The sequence below is a fragment of the Schistocerca nitens genome, chromosome 3, assembly GCF_023898315.1.
Source record: "Schistocerca nitens isolate TAMUIC-IGC-003100 chromosome 3, iqSchNite1.1, whole genome shotgun sequence".
In the NCBI taxonomy this organism is placed as follows: Eukaryota; Metazoa; Arthropoda; class Insecta; order Orthoptera; family Acrididae; genus Schistocerca; species Schistocerca nitens.
The window spans coordinates 653785277-653809294 of record NC_064616.1 but is presented as its reverse complement, the minus strand read 5'-3'; the positions used below and the strand labels follow the sequence as shown (position 1 = coordinate 653809294).

General features: G+C 40.2%; 1 protein-coding gene across 1 annotated transcript in view; it reads right to left on the bottom strand.

The window, feature by feature from the left end:
- Nucleotides 1-24018, bottom strand: part of LOC126249697 (katanin p60 ATPase-containing subunit A-like 1) — a 168503-nt gene that overhangs the window by 72340 nt on the left and 72145 nt on the right. The window contains exon 3 of the mRNA XM_049951375.1: nucleotides 23478-23619. Within this exon, the coding sequence (XP_049807332.1) occupies nucleotides 23478-23619 (142 nt within the window). The remainder of the gene's footprint in view (nucleotides 1-23477; nucleotides 23620-24018) is intronic.

Here is a 24018-nt window from a genome sequence, read left to right as displayed (position 1 = left end):
GCAGTTCGCTCTGCGTTCTTATATGTGCAAGCGCTGAATAAATCTTCGTTAAGTAAAATTAGTGTTCGTTATTCATCTACTTACACCTTCCTCTACGTGACAATATAGTTTTCAAATCACTGACAGTCATACTTATATTAAATAACCTGGAAATAAAATTTCAACAACTTGTAGAGACGGTACTTATTGTGAACTAATAAGTGATTTTGACTAAAAGATTATTATTAGTTTAAAGCTTTCACCCTCCCCTTTTTAGTGAACATCTTTATTTCTACTAAAATGCCAAAGTTCCCCAAATATTTGTACTTAAAATCCTTGTTTGATTTTTGATTTTTAATCAGTGACTGTTTTCAAAATTCAGTTCCACAGTTTTGTAGCTCTGATTTGTCTGATTTCAAAAATGCCTCTCTCACTAGCAAAACTTGTTAATTTACTATTTATTCTATCTGCAAAATTCGAAATTTTAGGTATATTTGGTAGGATTTATGGATCCCAATGGGTGTATATATGATTTTTACAACATAATTCTTATAATATTGTCATTTTCCCTGATAAACAATACATAGTTAATGACACTTCTTTGTCTGATTAGCAAAATTTGTGGACTAACTGTGCAGAACAGTGTTCCAGTTACTCCTAGTTTAGCCACCAGGCACTTATGTGTAAATATCTTTGTGAGCTTCTTTTAGCCGATCAGTCCAGGTTAAAATCTTATGGCTGTTCTCAATTAAAATATACTATTGGTCAACTAAATGATTCCATTCAAATCTACTCTTATGATGTGATTCACTCCGTAGTCAGTTATCATTTTACAAACATAATATAAATTGTTCATATGAACTCCTACTGTGTACAGTTGTTGTATGACAGGATATCAAATTTTCAAATGCCCCCATACGTGAACAAACAGTTAGTCAACTTTTAGTAGCTTTTTAAATAATTTACCATGTGTGGCTTTGTCTGATGTATTTGTCAAACATTTCGAGTGTTTGATGTGTTTGAGAGAAGTTTTGATTTTTGGTGTTGATGCTTCACTGTGCAGGTTTATCAAAAAAGAGATTATTACAATACATCTCACTATCACAAGTTTCTACAATTGTGGAAACTATGATCAAGGATAAAGACAAAACAGTACCGGCAATTACCAAAATGGTAGACGTCTTGCCTCTTTCCCAGCCATATACCGTATTATGCTGGAAGAGTTACAAAAAAGATCAATATTTTCTGCACAACTTACAAGAAGGAGTGCAATAAAATAAAAAAATAAAAATTCACATCTTCTTCCAAACACAATGTATATGTTCCCACAATGTGATATTTTAATAAACTGTCGTTATGCAACAAACTAGATGAAAATAAATTTTTGCTTACTTGTGTCTTCTTTTTCAGTGTGAGGGCCAAGTAAAAAAAAAAATATAAAAATTTCCTTTAGGGGATTTTCATAGCTATATGTCTCTCAGTCTCAACCATTCCCTGGACTAGCATCTCGTTTTCTTTTCTTCTTTATACACTGTGTTAAATCCAATGCAAGAAATGCTTTGTTTGCATTCTTTGCCATTCCCACTAGAGTCAAAATACTTTTCAACATGCTACCCAACACACCTGCATCCACCATTGCTAAAGCAGCATGCACACAAGCTGTTAGGTTGTTTTCATCCATGGGTGGAGTACTATAAACTTGTTCCTTTAAGTGTCCCCACAAATAAAAAGCTAGTGGATTAAGGTCCAGGGAACGTGAAGGCCAGAATATTTGACCTCAATGACAAATCTATTTCCCTGAAAACGCTTAATTTCAATAGTTACGCACATTCATTCTGAAGTGTGGCTGTGCACCATCACGTTGAAACCATAGCTTTCGCCGAAAACCAAGTGGGATGTTTTCTACGAGTCAGGCAAAGTGTTGTAAAGAAACATACAATACAGGAGCACATTCAACTTGTCCAGCAATACGTAAGGGCCCAAAAGCACTTCTCCCATGATTCCAGGCCACAGATTTATGGCAAAGCGTGGCTGAAAGTCATGTTTATGTGTGACATGTTGGTTGTGTTGTGACCAATAATGTCTGTTGTGGAGGTTAAAAATACCTTCGCGAGTGAAGCTAGATTTGTCAGTCCATATCGCACTCTTCATAAAATGTTCATTATCTTCCACTTTTTGCAAAAGCCATTCACAAAACTGCATTCGTTGAGTGATGTCTTCTGGCCACTGGTGTTGAGTAAATGTGTAATGATACAGATGCAATTCTTCACTAAGCAACACTTTAACAACCAATTGTTGAAATATCTGAAGTGCCTTGCAATATCATGGGTATTTTACTGAGGTGAATGGTGAACGGTACCAAGAATTGCATCCTGTGTTTGTGGAGCATGTCTAGTCCTTGAATGACACCTGTCCATTACCTGTGGACAAAGACTACTGCTTCCCTGATGACATTGCTCCAGGAGACAAAAAAATTCTTATCTGGATGTCACCTTTGAGGGTATTGTGCAGTATACGTACGAGCAGCAATAGCAGCTTGGTTATCGAATACACCCAGTATCAAAAGCATAGTGATGTATTCATTGTTTGTCTACTCCATCTGGAAGTCACCCTACATGAACTGGACAGGACTAGTTATGGTTGTGCACTGCCCAGTTAGTGGACACATAGAACAATGTCCTGATTATAAATGATAAGAAATGATAAGGAGTAGGGAACAAACATCTAAAAAATAAAAATGTAAATTGATGAGGATTAGAACCATAAATGTGGTTTTGATGTCCCTTCAGTCCACTCAGTGACTTCCAATGTCTGGTATAGTAGTGCAGGGTGATACACGTTCCTCTGTACATTCCAATGAACTGCGTGCCAAGGAAGAACAAACTGCATGTAGGGGTATATGTGGTTCCCGAGAAAAGATGGATAACTGTGTTAATCCACTGTGTCTTCCGACATGACAAGATCACCCAGGGAAGCCACGAAGACATTCCCCAGACCGTCACATTCGCTTCTCTATCCTGGACCCGCCTGACGATTGTTGCAGAGTGTTTGCTTTCAGAAGTTTGACATAACGGAGCGTAAAACTGATTTATCTGAAAGTCCTTCTGTCACCACTTAGTGGATGTCCAGTGGTGCTATTGGCAAGCAAATTCCAGCCTTCGTCGCTGATGAACAGCAGTCCACATGGGTGCACCTACATCTGCATCTACATGGTTATGCTTCATACAACATTTAAGGTTCTGGCAGAAGATTAATCAAACAAAGTGCACTCTAATTCTCTATTACTCCACTCTAGAACAGCACGCATAAAAAATGAACACCTATGCACGAACCATGCACCTGCTGCAGAGACCCGTATGGAGCTACATGCACTAAATGGTCAATGAGGAGACACTGTTGGTAGCCCCTTGGTTCATCTTGTCAATTGCTCAACAGTTTTACATCTATTTGTCTGTACACATCTCTGCAGGCATCGTTCAGCCCTGTCATCTATAGTGCATGACGCACCACAGTTGCCTTAGCATCAGTTTTGGATATTGCAATTTTGCCATGCATGGTATGCTTTAACCATGGTGGCACATGAACAGTTTACAAACATAGCCATTTCGGAAATGCTTCCACTCTTTTAAAATTTTAGAAAGCATTTTTGACTGGAGCACAGTGATTGGTATAAAATGTTAAAAATCAGCAGAAAACAGTCTCGATCACATTTTCAGATTTTTTATTTCTTGACAACCCCTTTTAGCCTTTTCCTCGGACCATCGGGCTCAAATCCCTGTAATACAGTAACGATAAATATTCAGTATAGGGGGATGAAAATACGGCTAACAACGTCTAAAATATAAGCTACAAAGTATGATGTTATAACCAGTATGTGTGGCGGCAGACAGAATTAGATACTTTGAAGTACAGTTGTTACTACTGAATAAGGCCTGAAAGCAAGTGATCGGGCCCTTTTAGACATTAGATAAATCACACCATTTCTGCACTGACAAAGATTACACTGTTGCTGCATACCCCGACACACTTTGGATACTCTACACTGCTAATGCTGCCACCTGCTGTCTATGAGTGGCTATAGCACTTTAATGTCGAACGTAGGTAGTGGTTACATTAGTGTGACTGGGTCATGTACACTGAACAGCCAGAACATTATCATTATGACCACCTACCTAACCGCCGGTACGTCCACATTTGGCATGGATAGAGTGGCAATGTTTCACGGTATGGAAGCAATAAAGCCTTGGCAGGTCGCTGGAGGGAGCTGGCTCCACATCTGCCCACATGTCACCTAATGCCCATAAACTCCAAGGATGGGGGCAACAAGCTCTGACTCCATATTCAATCACATCCCAGAAGTGTTCGATCGGGTTCAGATCTGGGGAATTGGGGGCCAGCACATCAATTGGAACTAGGCACTGTATTCCTTGAATCACTCCGTCAAATTCCTGGCCTTGTGACATGGCGCATTATCTTGTTGAAGTATGCCACTGTTGTCAGGAAACATGATCGTCATGAAGCGGTGTAAGATCCTGCTTGGCAATCATGGTGCCTTGCACGAGCTCCACTGGATCAATGAATGCCCACTTGAATGTTCTCCTAAGCATACTGGAGCTGCCACCAGATTGTCTCCGTCCCACAGTACAGGTGTCAAGGAAATGTTCCCCTGGAAGATGATGGATTCGTGCCCTCCCATCAGCATTGGGGTTCATCAGACCGTGCAGAGCATTGCCACTGTGCCATTGTCCAGTGCTGATGATCACGTGCCCATTTCAGTCATAGTCGCTAATCTCGTGGTTAACATTGGCACATGCGTAGGTCATTGGCTGAGGAAGCCCATCGTTAGAAGTGTTTGGTGCACTATTTGTTCAGACTCACTTGTACTGTGCCCAACATTAAAGTCTGATGTTATTTCCACCACATTTCACTGCCTGTTCTGTTTTCCCAGTCTGCAACATCCGATATCTGTACTGAAGGGTGGCTGCCCAACCCAACGATGTCTGGAAGTGGTTTCAGCTTTTCAACATCTATAATGAAGGGTGGCCACCCAGCCCCATGATGTTTGGAAGTGATTTCACCTTGGTTCCGCCATGTGTTGAAAACACTCACGATAGCACTCGCCGAACACACGACAAGTAGTGCAGTTTCCAAAATGCTCAAGCTGAGCCTCCAGGGCATCCCCACTCTACACACGGATAACACATTCACTGATACTGCATGCACCATGCGTGTGTCTGACTAGCAGTCACTCCTTGCCAGATAATGCTGGTATCGTCTGGATGGGTTTATATCAGTAGTAGGTTGGTGGTCATAATGTTCTGGCTGATCAGTGTATATACACTAGTCCTTTCCCCCACCTTCGCTCATGTATACATATTCAGCACATTTCTTCCTCACCACTCTCTGTGTCCATCCCATTGTATGTAAACACAAACTCTCTCTCACTCCCTTTCTGTCTGTCTCTATCTCATACACGCACACGCACACGCACACGCACACGCACACGCACACACGTACAAGCACAGTGATTGATTTGTGACAGTACGATTCAGTACCCAATACCGGTACCTCTGACAAAAGAAAGCTTTAAAATAACGTTTTGGGATGTCTAAATTGAAAAAAAAAAGAAAAAGCAGCCCGTAGAGGGCCACAGTAGCAGAAAGTTTTTTTGTTTTCATTTTTGCAAATAAAGCATTATGTAAGTTGCATTTTTGTTCTTGCACCAACAGAAGACCACTACGCTCCAAGCCAGGGATCGTGGTGCAGCCTGATGCGCTTGTGGTCGCCACCGCCAGACACACTCACTACAGACAGGAAGCACAGGAATTTGGTGACGCAGCAACAGCTGTATAGCAGCAGAACGCACAGCAGCTGGAGACCGTCGCCTCTGGGAAGATGCTGTCACATTCTCCATGTCACACACTAATGATTGAAATCAAACCTCAATAAAGAAGTCATTGTATCCATCACTGTACCTTCTTCAGCTGCACCACATTCTCCCTCAGCAGCGAATCCTAGCCCCCACTAAGCTATCAGAGCCGTCATGTTACAACTTATGTTAGGGGGACTGCTAGGGATGAACATAAAGAAGAAGATGAACAGCCAGACGACAGCAGCCATAACCTTGGATCTTCTGCAGCAGGGACATCCTATGCAACAACACAATTTTTGTTTGAGCCTGTATGGTTGTTTTTCTACCCTCTCTTAGTAGGCAACATGGTGGAACAAATTTCGGCTCAGGGCGCTTATTTAGAAGTTAATAAACCAGGTAGCTCAGCTACTAACTGAATCACGGCAACTAAAGGAGGAAAGGAGGGAACAGACACTTCCTAGTACACTTGTCCTGGGCACCAGCACTGCTGAATTGGTAACACCATTTTCAGGAAAATCTGGAGAGCATATTTTGGCGTTTGTCGATAGTTTGGACACAGCTGCTATGTTAGGAAATTGGAGTAATGAGCAATTGTTGAGTATAGCCAAATTAAAACTACTGGGGGACATTGGGACACATATGATGTACAACAGGAATTTAAGCAAAACGCTGTTGTTTGATGTCTTCAGGGAAGAGTCAGTAGACAGATGTAAGAGGAAGAATACATCGAGATACTACCGTGAGCAACTTAACAGCTTGTTTCAAAAGCATGGGAAATAAGTAGAGTGTTTTGTAGATCGTATTCACAAAATTAATGTCAATACGTAAGAGCTCATGGAGGACGATAATGCTAATGAAGCCTACTTGCAAGAAGGTGAGCAAACAAAACTTGACGCCTTATTACTGGGTTTAAACCCAAAAATGTCTCGTAGAGTCGCGATGGAATTTCCGAAGACTCTAAACAAATCAGTAGAAACAGTGTTGGTGCTAGCCAAAACTGATGTGGTCACCAAACCTTGAAAAAATAAGGTCCTATTTAACACAGATCTTAAGTGTTTTACATGTGGGTATATGAGGCATATGAGGCCTGATTGCAGAGAATGGCAGTGCCAGATATGTACATGGCTTGGACATTCTGAACTGAATTGGGGTTGGGTTGTTTTGAGGAAGGAGACCAGATACCGAGGTCATCGGTCTTATCAGATTAGGGAAGGACGGGGAAGGAAGTCCGCCGTGCCCTTTGAAAGGAACCATCCCGGCATTTGCCTGGAGCATTTTAGGGAAATCACGGAAAACCGAAATCAGGATGGCCGGACGCGGGATTGAACCGTCGAGCCCGCATCTCGTGGTCGTGCGGTAGCGTTCTCGCTTCCCACGCCCGGGTTCGATTCCCGGCGGGGTCAGGGATTTTCTCTGCCTCGTGATGGCTGGGTGTTGTGTGCTGTCCTTAGGTTAGTTAGGTTTAAGTAGTTCTAAGTTCTAGGGGACTTATGACCACAGCAGTTGAGTCCCATAGTGCTCAGGGCCATTTGAACCATTTTTGATTGAACCGTCGTCCTCCCGAATGCAAGTCCAGTGTCTGAACAACTGCGCCACTTCGCTCGGTGAACTAAATTGTATGGACAGAAATCCGCAGAGGTATGGAAGACAGCCACAGGCCAGACCTCGCTCCTCTCAGTTAAACAAGACAGCCAGTAAAAGTCAGCGCAAGTGCAAAATCAGTGGCAGACCCTTTTCTGACCAGTTACATGAAAGGGGAATTTGTAAATTTTTGTAAGACACCGGATTGCAGGTATCAGTGGCAAATAAGGCTATACTTGATAAAGTGAAAGTAAATCCGGCATGTTGGTCGCTAAGCAGCATAAGCTGGGGTATTGTAGATTCAACTGGTTCAACTTTATTTGGTTTCTGAGTTGGGGAAGATAACTTCTGGGTTGGTGTAGACGTTTTTCCTGTGTTCGGCAGTGGCTACATTGCCATTCTCGGTTTAGACTGCCTGGTTGCACATCACACCAAAGTTGACATTGAATGGCATATAGTAGAAATGGATGGAGCATCGTTTCATCTTTGCTCCATGACCAGAATACCATTACTGTCGCAAGATTCACCCCTAGGTCAGTGGCGACCTCGTGATTGGTTTGAAGAACATTCTGAACAATTAGATTAGATTAGTTTTTCGTTCCATAGATCCATGCTGAAGAGATCCTCGTGGATGTGGAAGATGTCAACTTTTTTTTTTTTTTAGATGAAATAACAATACTAATAGTATGAATATATACAATACATCATTTGTTTCTATTAAAAAATTCGTCTATGGAGTAGATGGAGTTGGCCACTAGTAAGTCTTTCAGGTTCCTTTTCATTTGATCTTTATTTGTAACTAAATTTTTTATGTTTGCTGGCAAATTATTGAAGATGAGTGTTCCTGAGTAGTGGATCCCTTTTTGAACTAAAGTAAGTGCTTTTAAGTCTTTGTGCAGATCATTTTTGTTCCTGGTATTGTACGTATGAACTGAGCTGTTTGTTGGAAAAAGAGATATATTATTTAGGGCATATTTCATTAAGGAGTAAATATACTGAGAGGCAGTGGTTAGTATACCCAGTTCTTTGAAGAGGTTTCTACATGACGTCCGTGAATTTACTCCACAAATAATACGTATTACACGCTTTTGGACTCTGAAAACTTTTGTTTGACTTGAAGAGTTACCCCAAAATATTATACCATATGACATTATGGAATGAAAGTAGGCAAAGTATGCAAGCTTTTTCATTTTTATGTCGCCTATGTCTGCTAACACTCGAATTGCAAATACAGATTTGTTAAGGCGTTTCTGCAGTTCTGTGGTGTGCTCCTCCCAATTGAATTTATTATCAAGTTGTAATCCCAGGAATTTAAGACTGTCAACCTCTTATATCTGCTCTTCTTCATACTTTATGCATATGCTGGGTGGAAACCTCTTACAGGTTCTGAATTGCATGTAGTGAGTCTTTTCAAAGTTTAATGTCAATGAGTTGGCTTTAAACCATTTATTAATATCCATGAAAATATCATTAGCAGATCTTTCTAGAACTACACTCGACATACTATTTATTGCAATACTTGTGTCATCCGCAAACAAAACGAACTCTGCTTCTGGCAGTGTAACTGATGAGAGATCATTAATGTACACAAGAAAAAGCAATGGTCCTAAGATGGATCCTTGTGGGACACCACATGTAATTTCTTCCCATTATGATGATGACTGATGACTTAATTCACTAGTCCCTTGTACTGACACCCTTTGTTTCCTGTTAGCTAGGTATGACTTGAACCATTTTGCAGCACTGCCCATGACACCATAGAATTCTAATTTATTTAAAAGGATGTTGTGGTTTACACAATCAAATGCCTTTGACAAATCACAGAAAATACCTGCTGCTTGTAATTTGTTATTTAATGAATTAAGTACATTTTCACTGTAGGTGTAAATAGCCTTCTCGACATCAGAACCCTTCAGAAATCAACCTGTGTTCTTGATAATATGTTATTTGTGGTCAGATGGTTGAGAAGCTTCCTGTACATTACTTTTTCTAAAATTTTTGAGAATGCTGGCAAAAGTGAAATCGGTCTGTAGTTTGATGGTATCTCTTTATCCCCTTTCTTGAATAGAGGCTTAACATCTGCATATTTTAGCCAGTCAGGAAATGTCCCAGTTATAATTGACTGGTTACACAAGTAACTTAGAATTGTACTAAACTCACAAGAACATGCCTTAATTAACTTTGTTGATATTTCATCGTAACCACTAGAATGCTTTGTTTTCAAAGATTTTATTATGGAAGTTATTTTTTTTTGGTGAAGTGAGTGACATATTCATGTAGCTGAAGCTATTTGTAAAGGCTAGTTTCAGATATTCAAGGGCATTATTTACTGATCCTGACAACCCATTCTATCAGTAACAGATATAAAGTACTTGTTAAATAGATTTGCCACACTATGCCCATCGGTTACTAATGTGTCATCTACCCTTAATGCTATTTGCTCCTGTTCCTTTCTGGTTCTACCAGTCTCCTCTTTCACTATAGCCCATATTGTTTTTATTTTATTCCCTGACATTGCATCTTCTTCTCGTAGTGCATTTGTTTAGATGTCTGAATTAAATTTTTTAATATTTTACAGTATTCCTTGTATTTAGCTAAATCATCAGTATTGGAGCTATTCTTAGTTGACAGATACATTTTCCTTTTTGTCTTACAGGAAATATTTATTCCTTGTGCAATCCATGGTTTTATTATAGACTTCTGCTTAATTTGAGTAATTTTTAGAGGAAAACAGTTTTCAAACATGGTACTGACATTGTTCATGAATGTATTATACTTTTTATTCATGTCATGGGCACTATAAACATTTTTCCAGTTCATATCTTTGAGCAGTTTTCTAAAACACTCAATTTTTGGTTGACTGACTACTCTCCTGTACTCAGACATAGCAGTCTTGATAATCTGCTCAGAATTTACATCTAAAACAAGCAGCTGCATGTCATGATCTGATAGTCCATTTATTACAGGTTTTATGATATGATTTTGTTCCTTTGATTTGTCTATAAAAATGTTATCAATGGCTGTCCTTGAGGATTTAGTGATCCTAGTTGGAAAGTTTACAGTGTGAGTTAGATTGAAAGACAACATTACTAACTGCAGTAAATGTTTACTGGAAGATTGCATTAGAAAATATGTATTAAAGTCACCAGCAATCAAAATGTCTTTGTTTCTTCCTGTTAAATAACCCAAAAGAGCTTCTAGATTATTTATGAATAGATTATAATTTCCTGCAGGTGCTCGGTAAATAGTTACTATTATATAGGATCTGTTATGGAACTCTACTTCTGTTGCACATGCTTCTAGATGCTGGTCTAAACAGAATTTATTAATGTCAATGTTCTTGAATTTATGGCAGTTTTTGATAAATGTGGCAACTCCTCCTCCATCCATATCTACTCTGCAGAAGTAGGAAGCTAGCTTAAATCCTGAAATGTTTAACATATCTATGCCAGTGGTCACTTGATGTTCAGGGAGGCAGATTATGTCAATTTGGTTAGATGAATTCATTTCATCAATACAAATGAGTAGTTCATCAATTTTATTTCTGAGTCCCGGAATGTTCTGGTGTAATAAAGATAACTGATACTGCATACTAATGGGATTATAACTGCTTTGGCGAAGATGAACTGGCAGTTTCTGATTACTTTCTGGTAAACATTGTTTAAATGGAATCTGTATGCTAAAATCTGACTCCTGTTCATCTGTTTTCTCAAACTGAGTGTGTCTGCCAATCTCTCTTAAACTCGTTTTCTTTCCCCATTCCCTATCCTAAAAAAGGCATTCCTCTGACACCTGTGACCACTGGTATTTTACCACTTGTGACAGTGCCCCCTCTTACGTTTTCTGCAATCAACCCAGACAGTTTTCCCTTCCCTTTCTTATTGAGGTGAAGGCCATGCCTAGTGTAGTCCGACCTATCGATAGCATCCACAGGAATCAAACCAATATGGGACCCTATATCCGTCCCAAGCAGCCACTCCAACTCCAAGTTCACCCTCCTGACGGAAGAGTTCAAATGAGGCCGATCATGGCGTCTCAACACAGACACAAATCCCACACTCGTATGCTTCGTTGCTGATGCTATCTTCAGCAGCTCACTCTCTATGGAATATTCAGAGTCTCTATCAGTGCTATTTCCCAGACCACCCACTATAACCACGGCATCCGCCTTCTTGAATTCTTTGCATAAAGAACCTACATCCTCTGGTACCTGACCCAGATCTGCACTAGGCTTGAAAACGTTTGTGACCTGGTACTCTGGATCTAGATTTTCCTGCAGTAGTTGGCCAACACCTCTACCATGGGAGCTACCTAACAACAGAACTTTCTTTTTCTTTAAAAATTTCCCTATCTTTTTCAAGTCCTTGAAAGCTTGTTGTGCCCTTTCTACAGCTTCACTACATGTGGCTCATCCGATTCTGACTGAAGCAACAGGTCAAATCTATTTTCAAGATTTCTGAAAATGCTGTCTGATGCTCTCCTTTGCCTGTTCCCCCTATTACCTGTTGCCACTTCCCACCTCGGTTCAGCCTTCTCCCTCTTTAACCTGTCCAGTTCCTCCCTTGCCTCGTCTAAGTCAGCTTGAAGAGCTGCAATTTTCCCTTTCTGTTCCAGTATTTTCCTGTCTCTACTGCAGATCCTACAATACCACTGGTGAGCCTCATTTATGTCCCCATTTCCCACGCCAATACATTCGCCCCAATGAAAGAAACTACAGCACCCATCACACCACACCCCGGAACAAACGATCCTACGGCATGTCACACACTTCTCACTCATGGTAAAAACAGAAATCGTATAAACTGATTTAAGTACTGACTAAAACGTAAACAAAGGATCCTAGAAACTATTCAAGCAGATATAAATAAATTGAAAGATTACTGAATAAAGAAACTGGTGATTACATATAAGTTTAAGCCACTGTTTACTTACGATACGCGCGCTTGAAATTAAGCCTAAAATCCGCGCTATAGGCGCGAGAAGGAAAATAAACTTCTTACCCCGTTTAATCTTCTTTAACACTTTACCAACACTTCCACTAATGTAACAACACTTATATTTATACCCTCAGAAAACGTTTACCTATAAGTTTAATTCACTGCTTACTTACGATACGCACGCGTGAAATTAGGCCTACGATTCGTGCTATAGGCGCGAGAAGAAAAATACGCTTCTTACCCCGTTTAATTTTATTTTATACTTCACTAACACTCCTACTAATTTAACAACACTTAGATTATATTTATAACAACTGTAAACGTTTAAAAACAGCTTACTAACAACGTTTTTTTTAATTATTTAATGCAGCAAATACTCGAAGAGTCCGCGTCGGCGCAGTGTTGCCAACAATTCGAGTAGATGATTTGGCCAATTCGAGTGGATGATTTGGCCATCCAGATCATATGATACGAATGCCATCAAATATTTATGGGACATAATCGAAAGGTCAGTTTGTGCACAAAATTCTGCACTGTCAACACTTTCGCAGTTATGGACGGCTACAGAGGCAGCACGGCTCAGCATTTCTGCAGGGTATTTCCAACGACTTGTTGCGGCCATGCCACACCGAGTTGCTGCACCACAGGGGGCAAAAGAAGGTCCAACACGTTATTAGGAGGCATCCCATGACTTCTGTCACCTGTGTAGACCTCAGTTGCCACTATAATTTTCACAGTAACTGGAATCATATACTACCAACTTATGTGGAAAGTAAACCCAATCCCATCCCTGCCGACTTCCATCTATGAGTTCAAACTTGTCGCAATGGCATCAACCAGAAGCAATGATATGAGGGACAAAGTGTACCTTGAACATAGACCTCTGCACAGAAATAAGTGCTACTGAATCCGAGCAAATAATGTACAGTGTGATACCATCAGTGGGGAAATAAATCCGAAGAGTAAATATTTGTAAATAACTAGTGTTTTTATTGCAGTAAAATTTGAGGCCGAATTTTCTTCGTGGCAGGGAGGAATATAAAGGGATAAAGTTACGAGTCTCGGTCGGGCACGCAGTTTTAATCTGCCAGGAAGTTTCATATCAGCGCACACTCCGCTGCAGAGTGAAAATCTCATTCTGGTTACAAGCGAGTCTTGGAACCAGCAACAGTGCATCATGACGAAACCAGGGCACCGCTATTTCATTTGTAGTTGGCAAAGGGGCTGCACGGTCAGCAACTTCGCATCAGTACAGTGACGACAGACGACACGTGCCTCTTGACGTAACCTGCACAATTACTGAAACTCAGTTATGACAGCCGGAAAGTCATTGACACGTTACGGACAGTTCAGTGTGGCACACTAGCCGTGGTGAACAGCACGGAGAATCAGTATTTAAGGACGCTCAAAGCAGCCTGTCGTCTTCGAACAGGTGGCTACTGCTATGACGTTGAGGCTATGCTACTCTGTGTCAATGACGCAGATACTTCTGCCACAGCTGGGACATTAACCGCTGCCTGATGCCTAAGCCTCTGGGCACCAGGGGCGACTCCACACTTGACCACCATCCCGGGAGTATGATAGGTCATGTCTGACCACGCCAGGGTATTGACAGAAGACTGATATTTTCCGTGATGCAGGCTAATGTCCCTGTGTTAGCTGCCGCCAACCACACTCACTACAGCGAGGAAATACGGGAACCTGGCGATGCAGCACCTGCCGCCCAGCAGTGGAACCTGCCATCAGTTGCCTGAGGCCATCATCTCTGGCGAGACGCCGTCATACTCTACATGCCACACACTAATTATTGTAATCAAGCCTCATTAAAGAGGTTATTGTAACAATCATAGGACCTTCTTCAGTTGCCCGACATACTCACTCAGCAGCGACTTCTAGCCCACACTATCAGTGCCATCCTGTTTGTTTAAATTCGGATACATTACTTTTAAGCATGTCTTTGAAGCTTGTTTGGAATCAGTTTAGTATTTTTGAAGAATATTTGGGACTTTGCTGCTGTCAGACTTCTGTCATATTAGCTCGACGATGGCAAGTATCGGAAACATAACGACATGTGATTGCCAGCTTGCTACCACTGAGCGGTCTGGCATCTGGCGGACCCCAGACACTTTCAGCCACAACGCTTCTCACACACCTGATTTTGCTTCCTCTCTGCAATCAGGTAGCAACGTGGCACTTACCTCAGCCTTCCCTTTCCACGATTCATCTATACTTCGGGATTATCGCTTGTAACTGCACAATGTACCTTTGATGAGTGACGGTCTTCGTCGAATGGTCATCTGTCGGCTGGCACAGAATGCATTAATATGGCAGGTGGTGGCTAGCTACCGTCTACCATTTTTACCGGTCGAAGAGACTGCACCTCCAGAATTGTGGCCGACTGTGGAGAAGTGGTCACTGGTACCTGCCTACACCACAGTAGAAATTCATCGCTCTCCACCAGAGATAATAACACAATTCCTCACTCACAGCTCGAAGAAGATTGTGGCGTACAATGTATTCAAGGTCCAATATGAAACAGTAACATACAATCAATAATTATATCAAGATCACGTGCTCTGAGATACTCTGGGCATTAAAGATGAATAACGCATTTGTTTCTTTTAATATATGTGGTACGCTATTAACTCGCTTTCTTTCCTTTAACGTTTTCCCAACACCACATACCTGATCGTTGTTAATTTACCTTCAGTGATCTGGCGTCCAGCAATTATTAACAACAGCTGATAGGAGAGGGGATGTACCGTATAAATGATCCATGAAGTGGGACTATGCAATTTGCTCTCTACAAGATGAAGCTAATAAAATGGATTGAGGAAACCATTGGACTTGTGTAATATAAATTGTCACGATGCTGTGTTCTGTCTGGGAAATAAATGAAGGCAGTTTGATTGTTTTCAAAATTATGCAAACATTGTTGAGAAATTCGGTTTTGCATTTGATTTTGGTTATCATTCAAACCATGTGGCAACCTTTTATGCTAATAATAGAATGGTGAAACCCTCATGTATCTCTGTTTCTCCAGTTAAACACGTTAATCTCCAAAACTATTAGAAGAATTTTCGTGGGGTTTTCACAAGTAACACGAAAGCACGAAATTCGCTTGGTGCAACGCATGCACTTTATTTCATCCATATCAGATAACGGAAAAAAATTGTAGTATGACTTAAAGTTTTATCTAAAACTGTCGTGTGTGTCTGTTTGTTTGTACACGCTAATTTTCAAAACTACTACACGAATTTTCATGGGGTTTGGCAACATGTCAGCTTTATTTCATTAAAATCGGATCGTGGAAAAAAGATATCGGAATTTAAAGTTCTATCTGAAATCGTCTGCTCACCTAAAAGGAGAAGAGGAGCAGACTATTGTTTAACGTACCATCGACAACTACACTCATGCTCATAAATTAAGGATAATTGCAGAATGTGATGCCACACAACGTGGCACTACAAAAACTGGCGCTAATAGAATAGGCACATAGGGAACACACACGACACAGATCTGTAAGTCCACGGTATTGGTGATAAGTTGAGGAAACCGTCCCGAAACACATGTGCTACAAAACGCCACTGTTTCTTACGCATGTACCCCGACATCAATATTGGATATGATCACCATGCACAACATGTACACGGCCCGCACAACGGGCTGGCATACTCTTGATCAGGTGGTCGAGCAGCTGCTGGGGTATAGCCTCCCATTCTTGCACCAGTGGCTGTTAGAGCTCCTGAAGTGTCGTAGGGGTTTGAAGACGTGCAGCGATAAATCGACTGAGAGCATCCCAGACGGGCTCGACGGGGTTTAGGTCTGGAGAACAGGCAGGCCACTCCATTCGCCTGATATCTTCTGTTTCAAGGTACTCTTCTACGATAGCAGCTTGGTGGGGCCGTGCGTTATCATCCATCAGGAGGAAGGTGGGATCCACTGCACCCCTGAAAAGGCGGACATACTGTTGCAAAATGACCTCCCGATACACCTGACCTGTTACAGTTCCTCTGTCAAAGACATGCAGAAGTGTATGTGCACCAATCATAATCCCACTCCACACCATCAAACCACGACCTCCATATAGGTCCCTTTCAAGGACATTAAGGGGTTGGTATCTGGTTCCTGGTTCACGCAAGATGAAAAATCGGTGGGAATCACTGTTGAGACTATACCTGAACTCGCCCGCGAACATAACCTGGGACCACTGTTCCAATGACCATGAACTGTGTTCTTGACGCCAGGCTTTACGGGCTCTCCTGTGACCAAGGGGTTGGAATGCACCGTGCAGGTCTCCGGGCGAATAAACCATGTCTGTTCAGTCGTCTGCAGCATGTGTGTCTGGAGACAACTGTTCCAGTAGCTGCGGTAAGGTCCCAAGCAAGGCTACCTGCAGTACGCCGTGGCCGTCTGTGGGCACTGATGGTGAGATATCGTTGTTCTTGTGGTGTTGTACACTGTGGACGTGCCGTACTGTAGCGCCTGGACACGTTTTGTGTCTGCTGGAATCATTGCCATAACCTTGAGATCACACTTTGTGGCACACGGAGGTCCTGTGCTACGACCTGCTGTGTTTGACCAGCCTCCACTCGCCCTAGTATTCTAACCCTCAGAACGTCATCAATACGTGTTCTTTGAGCCATTTTCAACACACAGTCACCATTAGCACGTCTGAAAACGTCGGCAGACTTGCTCGCTGCACTAGTACTCTGACATGCACCAACACACCGGTGTGTATGTGGACTGCTACCAGCGCCACCGTGCGACGACCGCAGGTTAAATGCTCCGCATGGTCATAACCTGAGGTGATTTAAGACCGCAAACCGCCCACCAGAGCGTTGTTTCACCATGTATCAGCATTATCCTTAATTTATAAGCACGAGTGTAGATCACCAGAGACGGAGCAAGAATGGGGAAGGAAATCGGCTGTGCCGTTTCAAAGGCATTATCGCGGCATTTTCTTGAAGCGACTTAGAGATATTTTGGAAAACCTAAACCAGGAAGGCTGGATGCGGGTTTGAACCGTCATCCTCCCGAATGTGAGTACAGTGTGCTAACTGCTGCGCCACTTCGCTCGGTCTCACCCAGTGATCTCAATAAAAACAGGATACACAACTGCTGTGCTTTGGTTCCTTGGAAATCATGACGATCAATTTCTGTTAGGTTGGCAACTCCGTACGTATAGGTCGTGTTGTTTTGTGTTTTCTGTTTTAAAATCATTCATTCGAGAGGGATTTATTAAGTTTGTGAATCTATAATGGTGAAATATTGTGTAGCTTATGGTTGTAAAGAACTGTAGAGGAAATGCAATGGATTTTTGTCCATAGGTAAGTTATATTTTTGTTCAGAACTAGTGTTTCTGCCACACTGTATTTCATAAATAAATTGCACTACCGGTACTGCAGATAATATTTCTTGGGTTTAGTTTTGTATTTGCCTCTTGTTTATGCAGGTTTCCATTTTCTCGTCCGGAAATTCTGAAATTGTGGGTGCAAGCAATTCGTAGAGGCAAGTGGTCACCTACTGCGTACAGTACGATATGCAGCAGACACTTTACCGCAAATTGCTATCAAGTGAGGCCAGGAACATCATGTAGACTGTTAAAAGAAGATGCCGTCCCATCCGTCTCTGATTTTCCGAAACATATGCAGAAAAAGATGACTGCCAGTACTCAAGTAAGTGGAATATATTACAAGCTTTGAATTATAATTGTATAGGCCTAAACAAAATAAACGTCGATAGGCCTATATTTATAATTATTGTTTTAAGCCTGCTTATGAAGGTTTTATAATTTTGAACTGTTCTGATGAATGCAAAATTACAATGACCTTTCTTGCAGTATGTTAATCACGCAGGTGTACAACTGGAAACGTCTCCTGAAGCAGTTGCTGAAAATAAAGGAATTCAGGTAAACTTCCCTTCACTAATAAAAACAAATTTAAGAAAGAAGATAAGATTGCAGATTGCTGTATGCCGACGAAACAAAAATATTTCTACAATGGCACAGCCGATCAATGAACTTAAAAAAAAAATGGATGCCTGAACAGTGATGTAGAGAATCATTTAAAATTTAATTTTAGTGATTATAATTTGCACTTCATCGTTAACGAATTGAAAAGCTCCATGTGTGACGAACAAGTTAGAAGATACTCAGATATTATAAAACAGTTCGCTCCGACGCTACATTTTTATTCACATAAAGCATATTGATATGTTAGATCATTATTTAGTTTTCCCCATCCAAACTGCATCAGATGTTGGATCTCATCTGTCAACTGTGAACCTGGTTTCATCATTGAAGTGTTCAGTTTCTTGAAAGAAAATGTAGAGAAAAAACCCTGCTTAAAAGAATGTGCTTTAATTTTTGACAGTATGATGATTCGTAAACAATTGTTATGGGACAATAGTAGAAAATTTAACAGCGGTTATGTAAATATTGGTGGCATTAAGCCAGTAGATTTGAATTAACTAGCTAGAGAAGCATTAGTATTCCAAATTGTTTCGTACAGGAAAAAATTTAAATGTCCAGTTGCATACCTTTTCTTGTAAATAGTTGTCAAGCTGAACTTAGCTGAATTAATCCATACGTGCCTCCTAAAATTACATGAAGTTGGTGTAGTTGTATGGTCCGTTACTTGTGACGGCCCAGTTGTAAACCTGCAAGCTTTGAAAAACATGGGCTGCAACTATGAACCTGATAATATTATTTCGTATTTTAAGCACGCTTCAGCTGAATGCAATGTTTATGTAGTTTTGGACCATTTCCACGTGCGTAAATTAACAAGAAAGGCTGACAAACAGATTTTGCAGACAGTTGATGGTGAAGTACAGTGGAGCTACATAGTTAATTTAAATGAACTACAGGAGAGTGAAGGCTTGATGTCTTCTAATTCAGTCACTAACCAGCATGTTAAGTTCCACAATAAGAAGATGAATGTCTCTCTTGCTGCTCAAACTCTGAGTTCGAGTGTAGCAGATGCTATTGAATTTCATGAGTCACATCAACATACAGATTTTCAAGGACCAGTTGCAACTGTTTCTTTTATCAGAAAAGTAGAGAAACTTTTCGATTTGTTAAATAGTAGAAATATTTTTGCTAAAGGCTTCAGACAACCATTAAATAAGTTCAACATTAATTTCTGCCATAATTATTATGAAGAGATGGAATATTTTTTGAAGTCTATGTCCATTGAAGGTTTACCCATTCTACGGCATCCTCGTAAGACATTTGCTCTGGGTTTCTTGCTGTCGATTAAAGTGTAGGAATGCTTGCTACAGAATTTCTTTTCTATGACAAAGACACATTTCAGTATTTTTAACGTATAAAGTGTCTCAAGATCAACTGGAATTATTATTTTCATGTATTAGAAGTAAAAGAGGCTGGAACAATAATCCAAATGCTATTCAGTTCCAGTCAGCTCTCAAAGCCATTAAAATAGCATAAGCTCTGAATGTAAGACAAAGTACTTGATTTTGAATCAAACAGTGTGTTTTCAGTTGCTCACTTTAGGTACCGCCATGTTCAAACAGAAAATATAACGTAAATCATGCTTCATTGAGACAGTGTTTAGATTATTGTAGTAGACTGAGTGACGTAAACATCAGTAATTATGTTAATAATATTTTGTATTACATAGAAGGATTTGTAGTTTAAAAAATGTTAAAAGGTTTGAAATGTTGTGAGTGTGCTAGTTTCTTAATTTTTGATAATGAGAAAGTAAGTGACCACACATATTGCAGAAAGCCTTTGTCTGACCCAACTGCTTTCACTCAGTAGGTTTCTAGGGGAGGACTTAAGTTTGCTTCTGAAGTAGTTTACAAAATTAATTTTTGTTGTGAGAAGACGTTTCGTATGTTTGCAAATGTGGAAGATTTGGGTAAGGTTTATTCCCAGTTCGTAAATTCAGTGTCTCACAATTTTTCTATTAATGAAAAAAATATTTTTTTTACCTAATTCACATTCTGTAAATTCTGCATTTGAACTAGACGACATGCACGAAACAAAACTTATTAAAGATATTCCGTCAATATATGTTGGAGTTAGATTTAGAGCAAATGCAAACAATGTAACAACTAAGGTCAATGGAAAAGACTGTTCCGTTCGACAGAAGATGACAAAAATTATTTTGTTTGCAAATGTCTAATGTAAATGAAAAATACAAATTAATGTTGAACTGAAAATTATTTACTTTTAAGTTTTTTTCACCCTTTCCACAAAAGCTAGATCAAAGTATCAGAAGTTTTATCATTCCAAACCTTTTGTTTAAGTAGGGGAGAATGGGGATGGTAAAAGTGGACACAAAATAATTTTAATTAAATAATCTTTTTGTTTTGGGAAAACTGGTCTTATTTATATATAAAAAAACGGTGTCCACCGCCACCCCATGCCATTTCAGTTAATGGCAACACTTTACAATGGGATAAATGTGGACAAATTGATTTGTTTAGATTTTTACATTTGGTGATCAAACTATTGAAGAAACATAGAATCACTTTAATGATTCTTTTAGTATGAAAAGTGGTTAATCGAAATACATTAAATCTTAAAAATCTGCCTCAGACTGTTTCGAGATAAATCGTGAAATATAAAAACTATCTGTACTAGTCCACCCACTCCCTACATAGTGCATTACATTTCGAATGAAGGTCGTCAAACTTTTAACGGAACGTGTAATAATAGTTACAATCAAATTACAGAATTACTGTGACTTCAAGGAAGTTCTGCTTTACAATTTTTCAGGTGATAATGTGAAGAGGATATTTTTAAACAGTAGGCTACGGTTCTTTATTTTATGTAGGTATTTAATACTTCCTGTTCAAATAATTGCCAGACTCAGCAGTCAGGGATGTCAAAAATACAAAATTCAGATAAAATGCGATGTTTTGTGCCCATAATAAAGGCAAAATAAAATTTTACTCGTCTACTTGCGGAACAGCTGTATAATGACAGTTGGATAGAGAGAGACAAAATGGCGGCCAAAGATGTCGAGCGTCACGACTTCGTAACACACAGTGTTGCCTCCAGATTATCTTATTTGAGCTCACTGGTCTCACCTTAGTAGTACGGATGTTTAATCATCTTTTTAGGGACTGTGATTCGGCGAGGCCTACGAGCAAGAGAGGGCGTAGCGTGTCGTCACAGTATGTGTGTCTGCAGGTTTTACGAGTGCCTGCAGCCGTCTTTGGGGGGAGCGAATAACTATTTCAGACGACTTTAACAATTATTAACTGCGCGTATAAATGCATGTAAGATCTCGATAGCAAACGACAAAATTAAGACTATAGTAGGTACCATTTCAATTAAATATTTCCTGTGGGCCCTGTACAGAGCCGAGAGTTCGCGGAGTTTGGCAAGCAAGCCTACTAGTGTGAGGCCCAAGTTCGTTGCACTGCCCGTATATCTCGCTGGCTTTGATTTTCGGAAGTTTAGGCCAGTGACAGAGTTAAGTGCCACAGTCTCATCTTTACAAATACAAATCAACAGCGAATTTACTTGGCTAGGATATATGGATTTAGTGGTTTCCCTTTGCGAATTTAAAACTGAACGACATTGCTTTGCTTCTTTCGATAGCTTTTACTTACATTCTTTGCTAGGAAAAACGAATTTATTAAATTTGCTATGTGATTTGGGTGCCTACTCATTACATTTTGATTTCGTTTTGTTTACGAATTAAAAACGCCTATAAAACGGTCGAGTCTTTCTGAAAACAGTCTGAAGAATCCAGTGAAGATTATGAAGTGGGACTTGCTGCAGCTGAGGGTCATACTCTGCAGGTGAAGTGCAACATAACTCTGATCGAGAGCATCATGCATTATCATCTCGCTCCTCAGAACTTTTCACTCACAGAGGGTTTAAGTTACTTTTCTTCAACGTAACATCATAGAAACGGAAATTTTGACGGGAAACGACACAGGCGAACGAGTGCTCATACCCTGGATCACAGTTATTCCTGTCAATTCACGATTTCGCTTTAAACATGTACAATTCTTCGTAAGCTTATGTTACGCCATGACCATAAACAAAGTACTAGGCCAGACGCTGTGTGTTGTGGGTATTGACCTTATTGTCAGCTTCTTTTTCATCGCCAGCTCTATGTGACTCTCTCCTGTGTTAGTCAAGCAAACAACCTCTCCGTTCATGTCTCGTATCATATTACTTCAAACAGTGTATAAATCGAAGCTTTGCCGCGCGGTTTGAGGTGCCATGTCACAGATTGCGCGGCTGCTCCCGCCGGAGGTTCGAGTCCTCCCTCGGGCATGGGTGTGTGTGTTGTTCATAGTGTAAGTTAGTTTAAGTAGTGTGTAAGTATAGGGACCGATGACCTCAGCAGTTTGGTCCCTTAGGAATTCACACACATTTGAATATTTTTGAACATCGAAGCCTTATGAGAGAAAAATGAATTCCACACGTACGAAGTCTCGGGCACAGCTGTAAATGAATACCGAAGAAATGTTGGGTTTCTCAGCTAGTATTACATAAAGGTTCTCACAGTTTTCCACTTAAACTATAATCTCCACTTTTATACCATATACATATGAGGTAAAATATTTCATTCACCTTTCATTGCGTCTTCAAATTACACGTTGTATGGATGTTTTCAACTGTGATTCAGTTTCGATACATTAGATAATCTTTCGAAATAGTATGGCCACGTTTGAATTCAATCGTTTACTACTGAACCCTTGAAAATGAAGAAACTCAGTCCTTATAAGCCTTCATCAATCTTAGACGAATTGCCACTGCCGATTTCTAAAATAGTAGTAAAGATTAACCATATAATATTTATGGTGAACCAGTATTCCATTTCAACAACTTCTACAAAACTTGTACGAATGCTATAAAAAGCTGCATAAAGAACTATTCTGCATATCAAGTTCATATTCAACTTATACGTATTAACATAAGAAATACAAAATGTCGCTGATATCTAAGTCGTATTTGTGGTAGGACGGGAAAATTTCACCTGTGACCACAGAGTAGAATGTCAGTACACAGAGCTGTATTTTAGCTCTGTTTAATGTAGTATAGCCTAGATCTTAGAGCAGTGCAACAGAATTATAAGAAAATACCAGTCCAGGAAACATTACTCGTGCTGTGGACGTACCGTGTTTGAGGTGTTATTGCAGGTAAAGCTGGCTGCAAATCTGGATCCCGTCTGCGAAGTGAGGCTACCCACTGGTCGGCTGGCATTCTATTGAACCCAGATGGCGCTTCACTTTTCTGTGTAGAAGTGTTTGAAGTATGACCTGTTTGAAGTCAGAGTACACCAACAAAGGATCTGTAATGAATTGTTACATAAACATATAAAAGAGTTATGTTCTATACAAGTCAGAAAATTACAATACTTTCATTTTAACAGTGGTCCTGTTACTTAATTTATTAAATACTAGGGACGTTCAGTAAGTAAAGCATCTTACTTCTTACTGAAAGCAGGTTGGTTTTATTCGGGATTCCAATACACCATATTATTCTCCACTCTCTTGGCTATAAAACCCTTTTTTTTTTAACATAATCTCCTTTCAATGCGATAATCTTACGCCACCCTACTGGGAGGGTCTGTAAGCTCCCATGGTACCACTCCACTGGTGTACGTTAGGACCAACGTATTGCTGTATCATAACCTCCACATCATCCACATATTGCTT